The following is a 19,444-nucleotide window of genomic DNA, read 5'->3' on the forward strand; positions in this document are numbered from 1 at the left end:
AAGATGGTTTGCCATTTTTCACAGCAAAATAGAGAGCGTTTATGGTACATTAAATATGATATTGTTCTCAGTAATGCTTTCTATTGAATTAAGTGGCATTTTTTCATAAAAAGCTATGTCAGCATCTGGCCATAGGACTACTTTTTGGATTTACACAGTGATTTCTATAGTTGGTGTTTGGTAGCTTGAACTCATTAGTATGCAGGTTGTCAAGTCAAATATAATTAGATTGTCTCTATATTTTAAACCCGCTATGTAGACTAAAATGGAATGCATTAAAACCTTTTTTTTTTTACTTCTTCCTTGTCCCTTTCCCTTAGTGGAAGATGTTCAGGTCTCTTGTTACAGAATATTGGCCAGCTTGTACTCTCTAGGAACCAGCAAGAGTATCTATGTGGAGCGGTAAGATGAAAAATCATGTACATAATTGTAATCTTCATATACACACTTAGTTGTATAAGTAGTCACCACATGTGTTCTTTGTTAGAATGTTTTCTCAGGTGGAAGCTTTAATAAAGCACAAAAAGGAGTGTAGAGAGAAGTTGTGGGTGAGGGCAGGGCAAAATCAAGTACCCCTTAATAGAAAAGAGAGTTGTGATAATAATAAGAATACTGGATTTAGTATAATAAATTTTAAATATTCGCATATAACTATGTAAAAAGATAGTCTTCAATTAAAACCGAAGAGGTTCTTATTCTAAAATATATTTCATGCTTGCATTGGGACTGCAGGATCTGACTTTTGTGTATAATACAAGCAGCATTAATTACAAGGAGAACTTAGAGAATTTTATGAGTTCTAGAAGGGGAAATTGCAAATTTTCATTTCAATTATTGTTATAATTGTTCCTTGTAGATTGATTAACTGCACTGTACTTTATGGTTATCCCTCATTTATCTTTGTTCGTGACTGATGTTAAAAACTTACCTTTGTTCTACAGAAACGTGGTGTTTTTACATTTTGTAAATAAAATATTATCTATTCATTTTGCAATTTCATTCTAATGGGTAAGACACCCAGTCAGAATTACTGAATTTTGTTCATTCATGATTCTATTAACAAATCAAATGAAAAAAATCATAATGCATCAAAAATGTATTTCTTGCATTTGTCCTTCAAGTAGAGGTGGATCTGAGCTATACAATTCAAGACTCTTGAATCAGGTCTGGATGGACTCATTCTCAAAAAATCACTGATTGAAAACAATCAGTGATTCTACAGAATCAGTCAGATAGGCCATAAAGCAAGGCAGAGAGAGAACTTTATTCATAACCGTTTGTACTTTCATCAAAACCCTAATTAAACTTTACAACACTCTGCAACATCCCAGCAGGTTTAATTATCTACAGAACGGATGGGCAAACTTGTTGGGCTGAGGGCCACATCTGGGTGGGGAAATTGTATGCAGGGCCGGGGCAGGGGCTTGGGGTGCGGGAGGGAGTGCGGGGTGTGGGGGGAAGTGTGGTGTGCAGGAACAGGCTCAGGGCAAGGGATTGGGGCAGAGGAGGGGTGTAGGACGGGTGCAGGATTTTACAGGGGGCTCAGGGCAGGGAGTTGGGAGGCAGGGTGCAGGAGGGGTTTGGGCTCTGGCCTGGTGCCGCTTACCTAAAGCAGCTCCGGGGTGGCAGCGGCACTCACCACGGCCAGGACAGGCTCCCTGCCTGCCTGTCCTGGCCCCACGCCACGCCTTCTGCCTGCCCCCAGACCGCAGGGACATGGTGCCGGCCGCTTCTGAGAGCGGCACGGGGCCTGCGGCACGACGGGGGGCAATCCTGCGGGCCGGATCCAAAGCCCTGAGGGGCTGGATCTGGCCCGCGGGCCTTAGTTTGCCCACCCCAATCTGCAATCTGCAGAGGGGGAAACTGACAAATAGGGGAGATCAAGTGACTTGCTCAAGGTCACAGCAAAGCAGTAGCAGACCCAAAATAGCACTGAGGAGTGTAACGACCACTTCCTTGCCAGGGTGTCTGTTTCTCTACCCCTTTCCATTAATTCTCATAGCTTGTATACGGGTAGGGTTGCCAACTTTCAAATCGCACAAAACCAAACACCTGTACCTCGCCCCTGCCCTTCTCTGAGACCCCACCCATGCCTCCTCCTTCTCCAAGGCCCTGTCCCCACTCACTCCATCCCTCTTCCCTCCGTTGCTCGCTCTCCCACACCCTTACTCACTTTCACTGGACTAGGGCAAGGGTGTGGGAGAGGGTGTGGGCTCCAGCTGGGGGGTGTGATCTGGGATGGGACCGGGGATGAGGGGTTTGAGGTCCAGGACAGGGCTCAGTACTGGGGCAGAGGTTTGCAGTGTGAGAGGCAGTGCAGGGTGCGGGCTCTGGGAGGGATTTAGGGTGCAGGAGGGGGTTATAATATAGGGCAGGGGGTTGGGGTGTGGGAAGGGGTCCTGACCTGGGCATAGGGGCAGCAAGGCAGCTGTGCATGGTGCATGCTGCCCACACCCACAGGTGCCGCCCCTGCAGCTCCTATTGGCCACGGTTCTTCACCAATGGGATCTGAGGAGCCAGCACTCGGGGCGGTGGCAGTGTGTGGAGCTTCCTTGATCGCCCCTGCACCTAGGGGCCGCAGGGACATGTTGGCCGCTTCCGGTAGCCACGCGGAGCCAGGGCAGGCAGGGAGCCTGCCTTAGTCCCGCTGCGCTGCCGACTGGAATTTTAACGGCCAAGTCAGCGGTGCTGACCAGAGCCTGCAGGGTCCCTTTTCGACTGGGTATTCCGTTCGAAAACCGGACTCCTGGCAACCAATTTGGGAGTCAGAATGTAAGGTTGCAACAAGTCAATGTAAGTTGCATTGTTTCAGCTATCAAAATTCAGGGATTCTGTACTATGTAAACTTGTTTCTTTTACAAACCACTGCATCCTGGTAAAAGGGCTCTGATTTGCATGATGACTGACGTTATTTCTCAGTAGCCCTTAGTCTGGAAATCTCTGTACTCTGTCAAAGAGCCATTATTATCCAATAAGAGTGGAAGGATGTGTAACTCTAGAGAGACATGCATAGTCACTGTACTCCAAATGGCTACTGCCTTCAGAACTGCTATCTATCTATAACGCTGTGCTCATAACAAACATGGCCATCTCAGCTTTTGACCTCACCCCCACTTGTCACCCTATCTAATCACGAATAGAATTAAATTTAAAAATAATTACTCTCCTATGCGGAATAAAAATATATGCAATTATATGTGAATGCTTTCTAAGTGGCTTATATTTTACGTATTGGTCTTATATGAAATTATATATTGACTCATACAAGAGCTATTGTGAAAGTGAAGTGGCCTCTTTCATCTATTATAGTCCACAAGCATCAATGCATATAGAAAGCGAATAGCATGCTATCTTATAGATATATGTGAAACATGTTCTTTTCATGAGGACATAATGTGGGTCAGGGAGGAAATCAGGAGGGGAAATAGCTATGAGAGCGGAGTTAGATATGATGGAGTCAGAAGCTGAAGTTCCTGTGTTTATTGTGGGTATTATGGATTGGGAATTCAATGGCAGTCTGTTACAGCAGAAACTCCAGGTTCTCCTTTCTCCTGAGTCAGAAAGGAAGGTAGGATTTTGACAAAACTGCAGAATTTCTGTGACTTCTAGGAATCTCCTCAAGTTCTCCAGTTTGATTCTTACTTCCTCGTGCATGTTTTAGTCCAAAAGAAATTAGAAATGGCTTGTTCATCTCTTGATACTAAGCCATCTTTATTTAAAGCTGCCCACAAGCTTTTCAGAATGGTACAACACCTGATAGTCATTTTGACAGTCACGTACTACAATAAAATTGACTTGCCTGTGGGATCTAATGTACCCTTTACGTCAATGGTTCTCAAAGCCGGTCCGCCGCTTGTGCAGGGAAAGCCCCGGCGGGCCGGGCTGGTTTGTTTACCTGCCACGTCCTCAGGTTCGGCCGATTGTGGCTCCCACTGGCCGCGGTTTGCCGCTCCAGGCCAATGGGGGCTGCGGGAAGCGGCGCGGGCCGAGGGATGTGCTGGCATGCCCTTCCCGCAGCCCCCATTGGCCTGGAGCAGTGAACCGCGGTCAGTGGGAGCCGCAATCAGCCGAACCTGAGGACGCGGCAGGTAAACAAACCCGCCCGGCCCGCCAGGGGCTTTTCCTGAACAAGCGGCGGTCTGGCTTTGAGAACCACTGATTCAGATATTATGATGGTAACGTTTGGCCTCTTGATCCATCAGTTTATTCAGTAGCTTTCGGTCAGTAGGAGACACTGTTTAGTCAGTATTATCTGAAATTGAGAGGAAATAATAGGATTACTATCGTTATTGTTATTATACTAGTGCTGTGTTTTCCTTGTATGCTCCTTGGTAGCTCTCGGCAAATATAAGTAGGCCCAGCTTTGACATTTTATATATAACATTTTATTTGTGTAATGGCAGAAAGTTGATGTTCTCTGGTATCTGTTAAATGGATTTTTCTGTTACTATGTTAGCAGTAATAATCATGTAGCAGATTCTCTCTTTGAGAAGATTATAGTTTATAATAAAAGTAAGGATGATACTGAACTAGCTCTGAGTATATTCAGAAAAAATGTGTGTGTATAAATAACAATGAGCATTTGTGAATTCACAGGCAGCGCTCAGCCTTAGGAGAATGTTTGGCCGCTTTTGCTGGTGCCTTCCCTGTGGCCTTTTTGGAAACTCATCTGAACAAACATAATACCTACTCTATCTACAACACCAAGTCTGCAAGAGACAGAGCAGGTATATCCAGACCCTCGCAGGCAGGCATTTTAACATCTGGATTTCACACACAATTGTGGTTGTCTTACTCACTGCATATTTACATGCATTTTCTATTACAACAATCCTCCCTTTCATTTACTGATCTGTTTATATTCATTTGCTAGAATGGTAGGTTAAATCTTGCAAAACTCAATTTTTTCATTCCTTTTTGAGCTGCCCAGTGTTGCATATGGAGATATTCTTATTATTTTGGAATTAACTTGCCAAACTAGTTCCTCCTGATTCTGATCACGTTGATACATTGCAACACAGAAGCTATTTGAATTGTATATAAATAAGTGGTTTTATATAAGGTTTATTTTATATGGCAAATCAGGTAGAGATTTTAATACTGCCTACTATCATGTAATAAAATGGCATATCCTAATGAACGGTTTTATTTCCTCATCTCTCATTTTCAGCCTCAACTCTTACCTCCATCTCTGGGACTTACCTGTATCTTTAATTGGGACTAAATATTTTGATACATTGTATGCCCTTAACAAGTAAATACTTAGGATAGCATGACATAAATTGTTTGCTATGGTGTATTCTGTATTTTAAGTGTAGGAAATACCACAGCAAAGGCAAATATAAATAAGTAAACATTTGTTAATGTAGAGCCCCCTTCAGAGGGCTATTTAATAAAAACATAATTGGGGAATTAAGGCTGTGCCTTATGCTGTTCCCTATTGGAAATATTTTAGAGGTTCTGTTGATTAACTTGTTTTATTTTAAACTACCATGGGTGAAATTAAAAACTGGACAGCTACCTTTCATAGTAGTAGAATATAATTTTATTTTGTTATTTCTCATTCTAAATATAATGCATACTACAATATTGCAAAATGAAAAACAGTATGCTATAGTATACAACAATTACTTAATGGCATCTTATGTATAACTTCAGCCATTCAATTTTAAAAGAAGAACAACTGATTCATTCTTCTATAGAGCTACAGTAGTCTATCTGGCAAAATGTCAGTGTCTACATTAATAGGTAATATGTTCTGGTAATTTTAGTACATCCACACTAGCCTATGCTATCTCTTGTGGAAAGAAATATCCTTTTATTAATAGTAATAATAATAATTGGAATATACTTTTATTGAGGATTTCAAAATGCTTTCCAAACTTCAATTAAGCAAGCATTAATGCAGCTCTGTGAACAAATATGTATGATGTATTCAGTATTAAAATGAGACGTAGCCTGATTTTGAAAAACAGCCCAGAGTATAGGCAGATACAAACAGTTTGGCTCCAACTTCAGTACTGGCACTAATCTTACTACACAAGTTGACACTTCCATTGAAGCTAATGTATAACTCTCTACTCAGTTCCATAAAAGCACTCTTCCTTTGTATCTAAAGCTTTATCTGCCAGATGGACATGCTGTGAAAGAGAAAATAAAAGTAGAATGGAAAAACATTTGGATATAAATGTTTTATATGTGTTTTCTCTTTGTGATACATTTTATTTTTATTATTTTCTAGCTCTTAATTTGCCAATCAGTGTAGAAGAGGTTTGTCCAAAAATTCCTTCCCTGGAGAAGTTAATGGAAGAAATTGTGGAATTGGCAGAGTCTGGTATTCGTTACACACAAATGCCACATATAATGGAAGTGATATTGCCTATGCTGTGTAGCTACATGTCACACTGGTGGGAACATGGACCAGAAAACAATCCCGACAAGGCTGAAATGTGCTGCACAGCCTTGACCTCAGAGCACATGAACACTCTGTTGGGTAACATACTGAAAATCATCTATAACAACCTGGGTATTGATGAGGGAGCCTGGATGAAGAGATTAGCAGGTAAGATTTAAAGATACGAATAATTTGGGTCTGATTCTTCTCTCTCTTACATCAGTTCACATTGACGTCAATAGATTTACTATATATTTACCCCACTTGAAGTTGGAGGAGAATCAAGCCCATATTCTACAGCCTCTTTGAATAATATAAAGTCTAATTAAATGAGACAATAAAACAGCAGTTCTTTGAAAGAGAGATACTATATTTTAAAATAATTGGTATATATTATGTTGAACTTCATAATAAACCATGGCCATCCCTGCATTGTAATATGCCATTTACTGAACTAAAAGAATTATATTTGTGCCACCATTTATCTATACGTACAGAAGGCAGTTGCGTGCTATTACAAAATCTGGTTCTTGAAGTGTTGTCATTAGGCTTTATGACTAACACCCTATCACCATTCCACAGGGTCTGTTCTGTGCCCCAGTTTCTAATTAGTTCCTTGGGAGTATGACCCCTTTAGTGTGCTTGGGCCCCAAGGATGCACACAGTTCCACAGAGGCAGGCCTGTGGCCTCCAAGAATCCAGAACTGAGCCTTCAGGCACCAACAAACCCTATCTGTCTCTATGGTTCCCTGCAGCGAGTCCAGCCAAAGCCAGACTCCTGTAGAAGGCTTGTGCTGTGCCCCTTCAGGGTGCAGTGCTCTTAGTGATTATTTGCAGCGACTCCAGGCAGCCTTTTCCAAACAAAGCAACAATTTATTTATCACCTGATGTACAGAATCTGAAAGTCCTTAGGTTAGTCCTTTAGTCCCTTAGTCCCTTGAGCCATGCTGCCATCAAAGCTACCTAGGCTCTCTCTCAGTCTCAGTTCCTAGTCCCGTGTGTGTGTTCCTGTGTCTCTCCAAAGGCCAGCTCTTAACCCAGCCACCTGACTCCTTTCCCCTTTGTTCTCCAGCTGGAGCCTTTGCTCTGCTTCTCCATGCAGAGATATGGGAGGGAATCTCCTTCTTCTTGGCTGTTGGCTGCTAGATGTGAATGTCTTGGCCATTGGGGTTCCCATTCTCTTTCTGGATCCTCCATTGATATGGGTTGGTTTCAGCCAATCCTTTAATGACCCATTCATATCACCCCAACAGTTGCGTGACTCAACACCTCATATCCTCTGCTTTGCCCCATGTACAGCTTTTTACACTCCATGCATAGCAATGCAAAGCACAGGGAAACTGAGGCACTCATAGGAATCATAAAAATATTATCAGAATTTCCACTTCAGCACACACTCCTTTGAGATGGGTGGCAGTTCATAGCTCACTTTTAGGCTTTTTTTTTTTTTTAAGAAAGATGATCCTACATTGGGTCTTATTCAAAATCACAAAGGTGAAAGGCTGAAAACACAGTTGATTTGTTGATTTGTCACCCTGTAAAACTTTCTCTCCTCCCTGGAAAAGTCACTTTTGCCCTCTGATTCAATTTCACATGACTTTTCAATGCTTACTGTCTTCTTTCTGTTGTTTTTGATGCTTATGTTTTCATTAACATCCAGGACTGGAACCCCATTTTGATAGTCACTGTAAAACAGCATAGGCAAACATGTTCCCTGCCACAAATGGCCCCACTGAAGTCCGTGCAGAGCTCCCATTGACTTTAAATGGGACCAGGATTTCACCGTAGTTCTTTAAAATAAAATACACGAGAAAAAAGATAAAGGTTTTAGATTATGCTTTGTGGTCAAGTGTTTATTATAGTATTGATTTGCCTTAAATAGTGTTTTCCCAGCCTATCATAAGCAAAGTGAAGCCCCAGCTCTTAAAGACCCACTTCCTGCCACTGATGGATAAGTTGAAGAAAAAAGCAGCAATGGTTGTATCAGATGAAGACCATCTAAGAGCAGAAGGCAGAGGTGACATGTCTGAGGCTGAACTGCTTATCCTAGATGAGTTCACCATTTTGGCACGGGACCTCTATGCCTTCTACCCTTTGTTGATTAGATTTGTGGACTATAACAGGTACGTGGAAAGAAACAACTTAGTGAATCCTTTCAAAACCTAGTTATGTTTCTTGATACTTCATTTTGTGTCTTAATTATGTTCTACACTGAATTTAAATAACTTTTCTTCACACAATCAATTTTAAAGTGAAATTAATGGTACCTTATTGCAGACTTAATTCAATTTTAGGGAAGGGATTTGGAGCAAAATCACAAAAAATAATTTCCCATTGCATTTTACCTGGTGAGATAGACCCAGGCCAGTTGGGTACAGCAGAGTAGCAGAAGGCAGATATACTGGCCACTGGATTAACTGTTTTCTGTTCCCTGACGACCAGAGCAGGGGCTGCTCCAGGCTAATGAGAACACCTGACTCCAATTAACCTACAAAGAGTCAGGTCAGGCCATTAAGCTAATGTGACCACCTAACTCCAATTAAGGCCCCTCTGATACTACAAAAGGGCTCACTCCAGTCAGGCAGAGGAGAGCCAGGGAGCCAGATGAGAGGAAGTGCGGCTGAAGGGCTGGTTAATGAAGACACCCTCAAGACATTGGTGAGGGAGCCCTAAGGTAAGGGTGAAGAAGGGAGAAGCAGGAGAGCTGTGGGGAAGTGGCCCAGGGAAATGTGGCAACTCTGGCAATGAAAGGTTGGCTGCCAACAGCTGCTACCATTAGGGTCCCTGGGCTGGAACCCGGAGTAGATGGCAGGCCCGGGTTCCCCCCAACCCACCACTACAGAACTACCTCCTGGGAGTGGGATACAGGCCCCTGTCAGGACAGGAGGCTAAACTGTTTTGGTATAAGGCCGTAGGAGCAACAGAGACTGTGGGAATTCTCTAACCAACCTACTTGCTGGCTGACGATGAAAAGGGCTCAGTAGACTGTATCCCTGGCCCTAGAGAGAGAAGGGCTACATGGAGGATTGCAGTGAGCTTCTGAAGCTAGCCTAAACCGCCTGGAAGTGTGGGACCCACGGGGACAAGGTCGGAGCCTGCCACATTGATATTATGGGAAAACTGTATTCAGATGTTGAAGTAGGGCATCAAAAGACCACTTTAGCATAAATTAAAACACATGCACATAACGTTCTGCTTTTTTCCTGGTGATGTCATGTAAAAATTGATTTCAAAGCGAAATGTTAAAATTGCATTATCCAAGCCAGAAAGGATCATCGCCAAGTTTTTTTTTTTTTTTCCTTCTTGTTATCTACTTTTAGGGCAAAATGGCTGAAAGAACCCAACTCAGAAGCAGAGGAATTGTTCCGCATGGTGGCTGAAGTATTCATTTACTGGTCAAAATCCCACGTAAGTAAATTCTTACAATTTCTATTTTACTGTGGTTTTCTTGGCAGATAGGTCAGTTATTTAACTAACAGCAATGTCCATCCCTTGAGAAGGAGGTGCAAGTGGTATGTTACCCCCCGCCCACGTCAATTTCCTTTTTCTTTTTTTTTCTTTAATTGTATTCCGATTGCTTTAACCATATGACACACAAAGGATAGATATTTAGTGCAATGCAATATAGCTCTACTGATGCATCAGTTGAACAGTAAATCAGTTTATTGGATTGTACAGCTGGGTGCGTCGTTCAAGCAAAACTGGTTGTGGGGGAACTATCATGGGATAATTTGTAACAATCCCACAGTGTGTGGGGAAGCCGGTTCTGATTGCCTGACTTGAGGTTTCCTTTTGCAACATTCCAAGATAGACTCAAACGCAATTTATCTTCCTTGCTTATAAATCACCATTGACATTTTTTTCTGGCCGTGAGGATGGATCATACTTTCTCTGTTGAGGCTGGCATTATTGTCTCCCCATTAATCAGATAGCAGTGCTTCATCATGAGGAGTTTGCCATCCTCTTTTTCTTGTAAGATGCTAAACATGTCATCCCTTGTAGCCAGTCTGTTCCACTTGAGAGCTGCGAGGGCTATGAGTAGTCCTAATTTGGGTCTCCAGTTTGCCACCAGTAATAATGATCTTTGAATGGTTGCATGGGAAAACGTACTCAATGATGGAGAGGAGTCTGTGGACAAGGAGTCTGTTAATTTCCTGCCACTCCTGAAGTTCTGTGAAGTTGAAGAAATACAGTCGTGTCTTGTAGTTCTGACAATATGTATTTCTTCACGAGAACTCATATTTCTTTCATAAGGCTCCTGTACAGATGGTCATTACTGAGTTCTTGCCACCAGCCTTATATTTTTATTCCCCCCAAACTCCCTTCTTTGTCTGAATATGTAGCTAATCAATTAGTTTAAATTGATGTAACTCACCACAGAATTATAAAATCTACCCACCACAGCTGGATATCCGGCCTCCTTCAATCTATAGGCATGGTTATGATACAATGTATGTAACAGAAGAGTCCTCGAGGAGACTGGCACACATGAAATCCAGAAGTTCTTTGAAGAGAGCGTGTAACTTTACTTCCACTGACTTAACACTGCATTGCAGATTTCTGTTTCTTTAACAGAATTTAAAGGAAAGCATTTCACTTATTTTGCCATTTCAGTAACTGCTCTGTATGAGAAGGTGTCTCACTGAAGTCAATGGGAGTTCTGTGCACAGAGCAGACAGACAAATAGCTCAGCATGTTTTAAATCAGGGTTCTACTTTAAAAAGTCACTGTAAAAGACGTCCTGGCATTCCATGTTTGCCTCTTGGGGTGTGTCTGCACTGCAGCTAGACGCTCGCGGCTGGCCTGTTTCAGCTGAGTTAGGCTTGCAGGGCTCAGGCTGCAGGGCTGTTTAATTGCTGTGTAGGTGTTTGGGCTCAGGCTGGAGCTTGGGCTCTAGGGCCCTGTAAGGTGGGAGGATTCCAGAGCTCAGCCTGCAGCTTGAGCTGGAACGTCTACACTGCATTTAAACAGCCCTGCAGCCCAAGCCATGTAAGCCCGAGCCAGCTGGCACAGACCAGCCATGGGTGCCTAATTGAAGTATAAACATACCTTTGGTGACTTGTAGCTGAGATTTGCTAAATTGCAAGTTAGGAGATTTCCTCTTAATGCCATTCCTGCAAAACTTGTCCTGGGATCTCAACCTGGGTTTTTTCTGGCTTGTACACCAGCAACAAAGATTGTGCATTAAGAATTAAGCTATGGACTTCACTGATGATACGTGCTTTAGAATAGAATGCAGCTCACGATGTGTGCAAGAGTAAAAAGCAATAAAATTACTAACAGAAAACTGCCAATAAGATGAGACTGAACACTCACAGGGAATAGGTGAGCGAAGAAGTGTTATCTTTACATAAATTGCTTTTACCACTATATAACCACAGACCAGCAAGTCTGAGTGATAGTATTGTAGCATTTCTGTACTTAGAGGTATTTTACCTAACATTATCTATGAAGCCCACCAGGCACAACCTAACTACCTGTTCAACAATTAGGTGCTGATTCAGCAAAACATATAAGTATGTTAATAACTTTAAGCATGCCAGTTAAAAGGGATTGCTCAAATGCTTAAATTTACACACATATTTAAGTGCTTTGCTGGATCAGGATTTTAGATAGTGGTACTCTAGTGATGCTCACTGTAGAAAAACCTAAGATAGACAGAATTACCAGTATGATAATATCTAGGCAATTATTTTTTATCTAATTGTGATGCAATTTGCATTTTATGCCATTTCACTATGCAAATGTGAGGAAACAATCCTTTATCTAATATAATTCATATTTGAAATGGAAACTGGATAAGTTTACACTTTATTATAATCTGTCAGAGTTTTCAAATGCAAAGACTTTTGATTGAATTTAGAAAGTTTGTTTGCCTGTAGGTAAGCAGTGGAGTACAGCAAAGTCATTGTCATCAGTAATTGATTTTATGCCTTGGAGGTTTGCATCAAAGTTTAGCTAGGTTAGCTTATTATTTTGTTATGTGGAAAATCATTTAAGGTGTGCAAACTGAACAGCATATTTTGTAAAATCTTTTTATTGTCAATGACAATATTTGATGTAAAACAAATGAAAATAGCTAAGGTAAAATATATAGAAGTTTTGTTGTAGTATTTTATAGTGCTTAATCAAGTGTACGTGATTTTTTTCAATATGAACAGTTTCTAATATTTTAATTCAAGACGTGTAATTACTAGAATTGGTTGGGAAATTTTCAATGAAAACATTTTTTGTTGGAAAATGCCAATTTGTAAAAACTGAAACTTTTCACAAAGATGCGAGTTCTGAATCAAGAAGAAAGGACTTGAACCTGGGTGTCTCATATTTCGGGGGATCAGTCTAATGAGACAATTCAATTAACAGTAGGATACCAAGGGAGGAAAAATCACTTTTGTGGTGGTAATGAGAGTGGCCTATTTCAAACAGTTGACAAGAAGGTGTGAGTAACAGTAGTGGGAAATTAGTATGGGGGAAATTAGGTTTAGGTTTTGTAATGACCCAATGACCAGCACTCCCCGCTATCTTTGAGACACCACTGACTTCCTGAGGAAACTACAATCCTTTGGTGATCTTCCAGAAAATATCGTCCTAGCCACTATGGATGTAGAAGCTCTCTACACAAACATCCCATACAAAGATGGACTACAAGCTGTCAGGAATAGCATTACCAATACTATCATGACAAACCTGGTGGCTGAACTTTGTGACTTTGTCCTCACCCACAACTATTTCAGATTTGGGGACAATTTATACCTTCAAGTCAGCGGGACTTCTGTGGGTACCCGCATGGCCCCACAGTATACCTACATTTTTATGGCTGACTTAGGAGACGAGAGCTGAGGAAGCGTTGTTCTAACACCCCTACTCTACTTGTGCTACATTGATGACATCTTCATCATCTGGACCCATGGGAAGGAGGCCCTTGAGGAATTCCACCAAGATGTCAACAATTTCCACCGCACCATCAACCTCAGCCTGGACCAGTCCACACAAGAGATCCACTTTCTAGACACTACAGTGCTAATAAACTATGGTCACATAAACACCACCCTATACCGGAAACCTACTGACCGCTATACTTACCTACATGCCTCCCACTTTCATCCAGACCACACCACACGATCCATTGTCTACAGCCAAGCTCTAAGATACAACCGCATTTGCTCCAATCCCTCCAACAGAGACAAACACCTACAGGATCTCTATCAAGCATTCTTAAAACTATAGTACCCACCTGCTGAAGTGAAGAAACAGATTGACAGAGCCCAGAAGTCACCTACTACAAGACAGGCCCAACAAAGAAAGTAACAGAATGCCACTAGCCGTTACCTACAGCCCCCAACTAAAACCTCTCCAGCGCATCATGAAGGATCTACAACCTATCCTGAAGGACGATCCCTCACTCTCACAGACCTTGGGAGATAGGCCAGTACTCGCTTACAGATAGCCCCCCAACCTGAAGCAAATGCTCACCAGCAACCACACAACAAAAACACCAGCCCAGGAACCAAGCCCTGCAACAAACCCCAGTGCCAACTCTGTCCACATATCTATTCAAGGGACACCATCATAGGACCTAACCACATCAGCCACACCATCAGGGGCTCGTTCCCCTGCACATCTATCAATGTGATATATGCCATCATGTGCCAGCAATGCCTCTCTGCCATGTACATTGGCCAAACCGGACAGTCTCTACACAAAAGAATAAATAGACACAAATCTGACATCAGGAATTGTAACATTCAAAAAACCAGTAGGAGAACACTTCAATCTCCCTGGTCACTCATAACAGACCTAAAAGTGCAGAACTGGAATTAATTTGCAAACTGGACACCATCAAATTAGGCCTGAATAAAGAATGGGAGTGGTTGGGTCATTACAAAAGCTAAACCTAATTTCCCCCATACTAATTTCCCCCTACTGTTACTCACACCTTCTTGTCAACTGTTTGAAATGGGCCACTCTCATTATCACTACAAAAGTGATTTTTCCTCCCTTGTTATCTTACTGTTAATCAAATTGTCCCGTTAGACTGACCTCCCACTTGGTAAGGCAACTCCCATCCTTTCATATGCTGTGTATTTATACCTGCTACTGTATTTTCCACTCCATGCATCTAATGAAGTGGGTTCTAGCCCATGAAAGCTTATGCCCAAATAAATTTGTTAGTCTCTAAGGTGCCACAAGGACTCCTCATTCTTTTTGTTGTTACAGACTAACACAGCTACCACTCTGAAACCTGTCATATTTCCGGGTTGTGCCATTATCACTCGGCTATCTTTCTTGCTCTGTTTTTCCAAAGGGTCTTGGTGTTGTCCTGTTGTAGAACAAAAGCAAATGTTGAAACCTGAAACATTTTCACAAAATACTCCTGTTTTCCAGCCAGCCCTAGTAATGACATTGTATTTTTAGATCTTTCTACAATATTCCTATCTATATATTTCAAATATGTCATATAATTAGAGCTCAGAGAATAAAGAGAACAATTTTGTGAATACTCTCACAAACTTTAAAATGAATTTGCTTTGGCGGTGCTTGCATCCATTTTTGTGCTCACTTCCTTTGAATGTTTGAGTGAACAATTTTCACACTCATGAATGCTCACAGAGTGAATTTGGAAGCTTACATACTCTAGCATTCACACTAATAGTGGTCTATACTATATGAGATTGCCTCCCGGTCGTACAAAATAGTATCCAATGTTCCAAATATCCCTCACTAGAGCCATAGCACAGAGTTAATTAAATAAGTTAGATAAAGATCTGATGGCAACCTTCACAGATTGGACCATGTGTACACATGCATTTATTTAGTGACATTGAATTATAGTTCAGTAAACACAATGACTGTGTGTGAATGTCACAAGACAAAATTTAATTTAATTTTTGCACTCGGGTTATATATTTTACAGTAATCGGACTTTTTTAAGCAGGATGTCTGGAGCCAAACTTAGTGTTGGCAAGAGTAGAAAGTGTTTAGTTATCTAAAACTCCTTAATCTTGTTTATTTGCTGCCTCTCTATCAACTGATACCTCTACAGGAGATTAAAAGACAGACTTCCTTAAACCTTCTTCCAAATTATAAAAATTACACTAGTTCAGCCAGAGGACAGAAGTAAAACCATGTGGTTTATATCAGGGGTTCTCAACCTTTTTCTCTCTGTGGCTCCCCTCAACACGCTATAAAAACTCCAGGGCCCAGTGGGAGTGGGAGGGCCTCGGGGCAGGGGCCTTGGGCATAGGCGTAGTTTGACTTCTGTTTTGAGAGGACAGGGGCCAGCAAGGCTCAAGTCCCTTCTGCATGGCTGGGTTCAGGGAGGGAGCGCCACCTCCACCCCCAGACTCACGTCATCAGGCCATCCAGCCTGTCTGGGTTGCGGGGAGACACAACCAAAAATTATCACTCAAAGGTGGGAGGGCTCAGCTCAGAAAGTCTGAAAACAGCTTAGGGTGCAGGGATGGGGTAGCTAGGAGCTGTGTGCAGGCATGGGGGTAGCACACAGTGCAGAGAGTGGGTACCTAGGAATTGTGTGCACATGGGGTAGCAGTGGGCTAAGTTTCCTGTAAGCTGTGCGGCCGCACAGCAGCCTATTTAGCTCCGTGCTGGCACATAGGGAACCCACCCGGGAACCTGCTGGGGGAGGGGCGCCCTTCCCCTGGCCCCAACTCACCCTGTGGCCCGGAGCAGCCCGGACCCAGCCGTGGCCAGGTCAGCATGGCCCGGGCCGGCCCCAGGCGCAGCTGGAGCAGCCCGGTCCCAGGCACGGCCCAGGTGGCCCTCCGCCAGCCCAGACCTGGTGGGGCCAGAGGAGGGGCGCCTATCCTGCAGCCCCAGCCCCAGAGCTCCCACGACGGGGACAGGCACCTCTCCCCCACAGCCCAGATGATGCTGTGGGGAGAGAGCACTGGGGGAAGTCCTCTCTCCCCGCAATAGCCCTGGAGCACCCTCCTGCACCCCAAATCCCTCATCCCCAGCCCCACACCAGAGCCTGCACCCCCAGCTGGAGCCCTCATCCCCTGCACCCAACCCTCTGCCCCAGCCCTGAGTCCCTCATCCCCGGCCCCACCGCAGGGCCTGCACCCCCAGCCAGAGCCCTCACACCCCTACACCCCAACTCTCCGCCCCAGCCCTGAGCCTCCTCCCACAAGAACCCCTAGGCCCCACCCCCACCACATGAAGGTGATGTGTCACACATCACCTTCATTTTGGTGCACATAACAAAATTCATTCTGCACATGGGTGGGAAAAATTAGAGGGAACACTGACTGTGGGTGCAGGGAGGGGGTAGGTAGGTGCTGTGTGCGGGCAGGGGGGTAGTTCAGGGGGCAGGGAGTAGAGTAGCTAGGGGCTGTGTGCAAGGAGGGCTCCCTTGTGGTCCCTGTTGCCGGAAGGGTCTGCCAGCCTCGGAGCCGGGTCTCCCCATCTGGGTGGCTCTTACCGCCTGCCTCTGCAGGAGCAAAGGGGGCTGAGAGCTGAGGAGCAGCTTCAACCCGGGGCACCAGGAGGAGAGAAGGGAATGCTGCCACTCCCTGCTCCATAGCACCAGCCAGAGCAGCAACTGTCCTGCACTGCCCGGCTCCGGCTTCCCACCTCCAAGCTGGCCAGGGAGCAAGGAGACGAGATGGCTCAGGGGAGGTGTGGAGCTGCCACCGGGACTGCCGTGCTCTTGCGCTGCAGTTGGGGGGAGGGGGCCGCAATGCCCTCCATGTCTCCAACTCTGCCCATGGGCTCAGGGCTTCTTCCCCACAGGGAGCACCAGCGCTCGGGGATTCAGCCCCGCACCTCTCGGCTTCAGCCCTGCAGGGGTGCCGGGTATCAGGGTCTGGGTTTCAGCTGCGGGGCCCTGCGGCCCCCTTGAAAGGACTCCTGGACCCCGGTTGAGAACCGCTGGTTTATGTGATTCATCACAACTAACAGCTGGAATTTCAAATATCCACAGTGGGCTGTTGTTCACAATGAAAAGTCCATTTAAAAAAACAACAACTGATAAACAGAATTTGTCAGTTCAAGAAGCTGGTAATGACAGTCTTATTGCGTATGTGAAAAGGGTAAGTTTAAGTTCAATGAGTCAGGTTATTGGAAATATTGTTTGCTCAGATGTAAATGTTAATATCGCGTTGGAAATTTATATTCCCTTAGGAGTTAGAGAAAAAAATATTGAAATTAAAGCTCACTTCAGATATAAAAATGCTCACTTCATTTATACAAATTAATTATGTTGCACAATCATATTCTTTTATACATCAGTAGTTTCTGAAGAGCTTTCTAAGCACTGTGGCTAAAATTTCAATCATATCTTTTGATATCATTCGCTCCTAGTAATTCTTTGCCTTCCTTCTCTTTTACCTAATAGATTTTCAAAGCTGCACCAGACCCTTCCGAGAATAAAAATACATCTCTTTCATTTAAATCAGGGGATATCTGTTTGTAGATCCACTTTATGTTCAGAGTGGATAAAAATCTGAGATTTGTGCAATATAAATAATGCCAGAATTTAGCATATTCTTGAGAATCCATTAAAAACATAGAGACTGTAACTTTGTGGAATCTACAGAGTTCCAGTGAACCCATATTTATTATTCAAGACTTGTATGGACAGATTTCTCACATGTAATAAGTGCTTTTAACTGAAATCTCCTGTGTAACATTTCAGAATTTCAAAAGGGAAGAGCAGAATTTTGTGGTACAGAATGAAATCAACAACATGTCTTTCCTTATTACTGACACCAAATCCAAGATGTCTAAGGTACAATGAGCTGCAAAGTTTAAATATTGTTATCCCGTCTTGCTTTCTCTCCTCTTAGTGTTTTAGCTTTGTAGGTTGTAACGGCAAGTCTCCGCATTTATAATCCCTTAAATTCAATGTTCCTGTGAAATTTCAGGGTCCTGCCATTTATGATGGTCCCTCCGGTAGTGCTGAAAATTCACTGTGCTGCTGCTACTTGCTTTGGCTAGGGTGGATAGAAATATCAGGTGTGCTTAAAGGCCATGCGATTATTATATCACTGGCTGCACATATCACAGTAGTTGATCTGTCTTCTTTACTGGTGTTGGACCTGATCCTTAATTGTTTTGCACTCCAACGTCCTAGTCCACAGGAGTTTTGGGTAGGCTAACAATGCAGGATCTGGCCTCTGGTGCATGATGGGATGCAATTGTGCCTACTACCATGGGCAAAGTGTGTGTGCATGTCTTCCATTTCTAGAGTTATTCCCCACTATAATTACAGGGAATATCTGTAGTTACCAGGATGAAGGTAAGAGAGAGCAGGCATTTCAGCTGGCTACAGCTTGGAGCAGCCAGACTCGGTGGGGGGAGGGGAGAGAGGGAGATTTAGAAAGATGGTATAATGCCTCCTTATCTTCCCCAACTCTTGAGTCCTGTGCTGAGCAGAACTCAGTGAGACATAATCCCTCATCCTTAAAGGAATAAGCAAATCACTAACTAGGAGGATCAGGAATAGAGATTTTTCTGGGGCCAGTCCAAGGCTGTGGAATGAACTTCCACAAACTTCCCAGCTTTCTGGTCCAAGTGCAAGGTTTACTGCTTTGATGTGGTCCTCAATAACAAACATGTATAGCACAGTAGACATTATTTTTTTTTTTGAAATTAACACCCCTCCCCATCCAATAAAACCTCACATAATTTTCCCCTGGGAGAGAAAATATGGGGAAGACAGAACGTCACATATGACAACTGCTAGTCACATCATTTAATGCACTTCTTCAAGGTGCTGAGATACAACGGTGAAGAGGGCTGCATCAGAACCTGAACAGAGAATCAAAACAATTTTTTTGACTTAACTTTTCATTTAACTTCCCCTTTCCTCCCTGTAGGTTGTTACATAATTATCCTTTCATGGGATTCTAGCATATTTTGTTCAAGCATCTAATATTTGTCAATGTCAGAAACAGGACGCCAGAGTAGATGGACCGCTAGTCTAATCCAATATGGCAATTTGTGTGGTCCTGTGTTCCTATGCCTCTTAGTGATCCTCCTTCATCTTCTCTCCTCACTCAATCAGATAAAATGTCCTAATACCCTGTC

At 43.3% G+C, this 19,444-nt stretch overlaps 1 protein-coding gene across 1 annotated transcript in view; it reads left to right on the forward strand.

Moving 5' to 3' along the window:
• The window catches only part of RYR2 (ryanodine receptor 2), a 698,126-nt gene that overhangs the window by 535,427 nt on the left and 143,255 nt on the right, over nucleotides 1-19,444 (forward strand). The window contains exons 65-70 of the mRNA XM_074948896.1: nucleotides 321-402; nucleotides 4,597-4,727; nucleotides 6,242-6,562; nucleotides 8,277-8,517; nucleotides 9,715-9,802; nucleotides 18,051-18,143. Coding sequence (XP_074804997.1) covers nucleotides 321-402; nucleotides 4,597-4,727; nucleotides 6,242-6,562; nucleotides 8,277-8,517; nucleotides 9,715-9,802; nucleotides 18,051-18,143 — 956 coding nt within the window. The remainder of the gene's footprint in view (nucleotides 1-320; nucleotides 403-4,596; nucleotides 4,728-6,241; nucleotides 6,563-8,276; nucleotides 8,518-9,714; nucleotides 9,803-18,050; nucleotides 18,144-19,444) is intronic.

Source organism: Natator depressus, chromosome 3 (assembly GCF_965152275.1).
Source record: "Natator depressus isolate rNatDep1 chromosome 3, rNatDep2.hap1, whole genome shotgun sequence".
Classification (NCBI taxonomy): Eukaryota; Metazoa; Chordata; order Testudines; family Cheloniidae; genus Natator; species Natator depressus.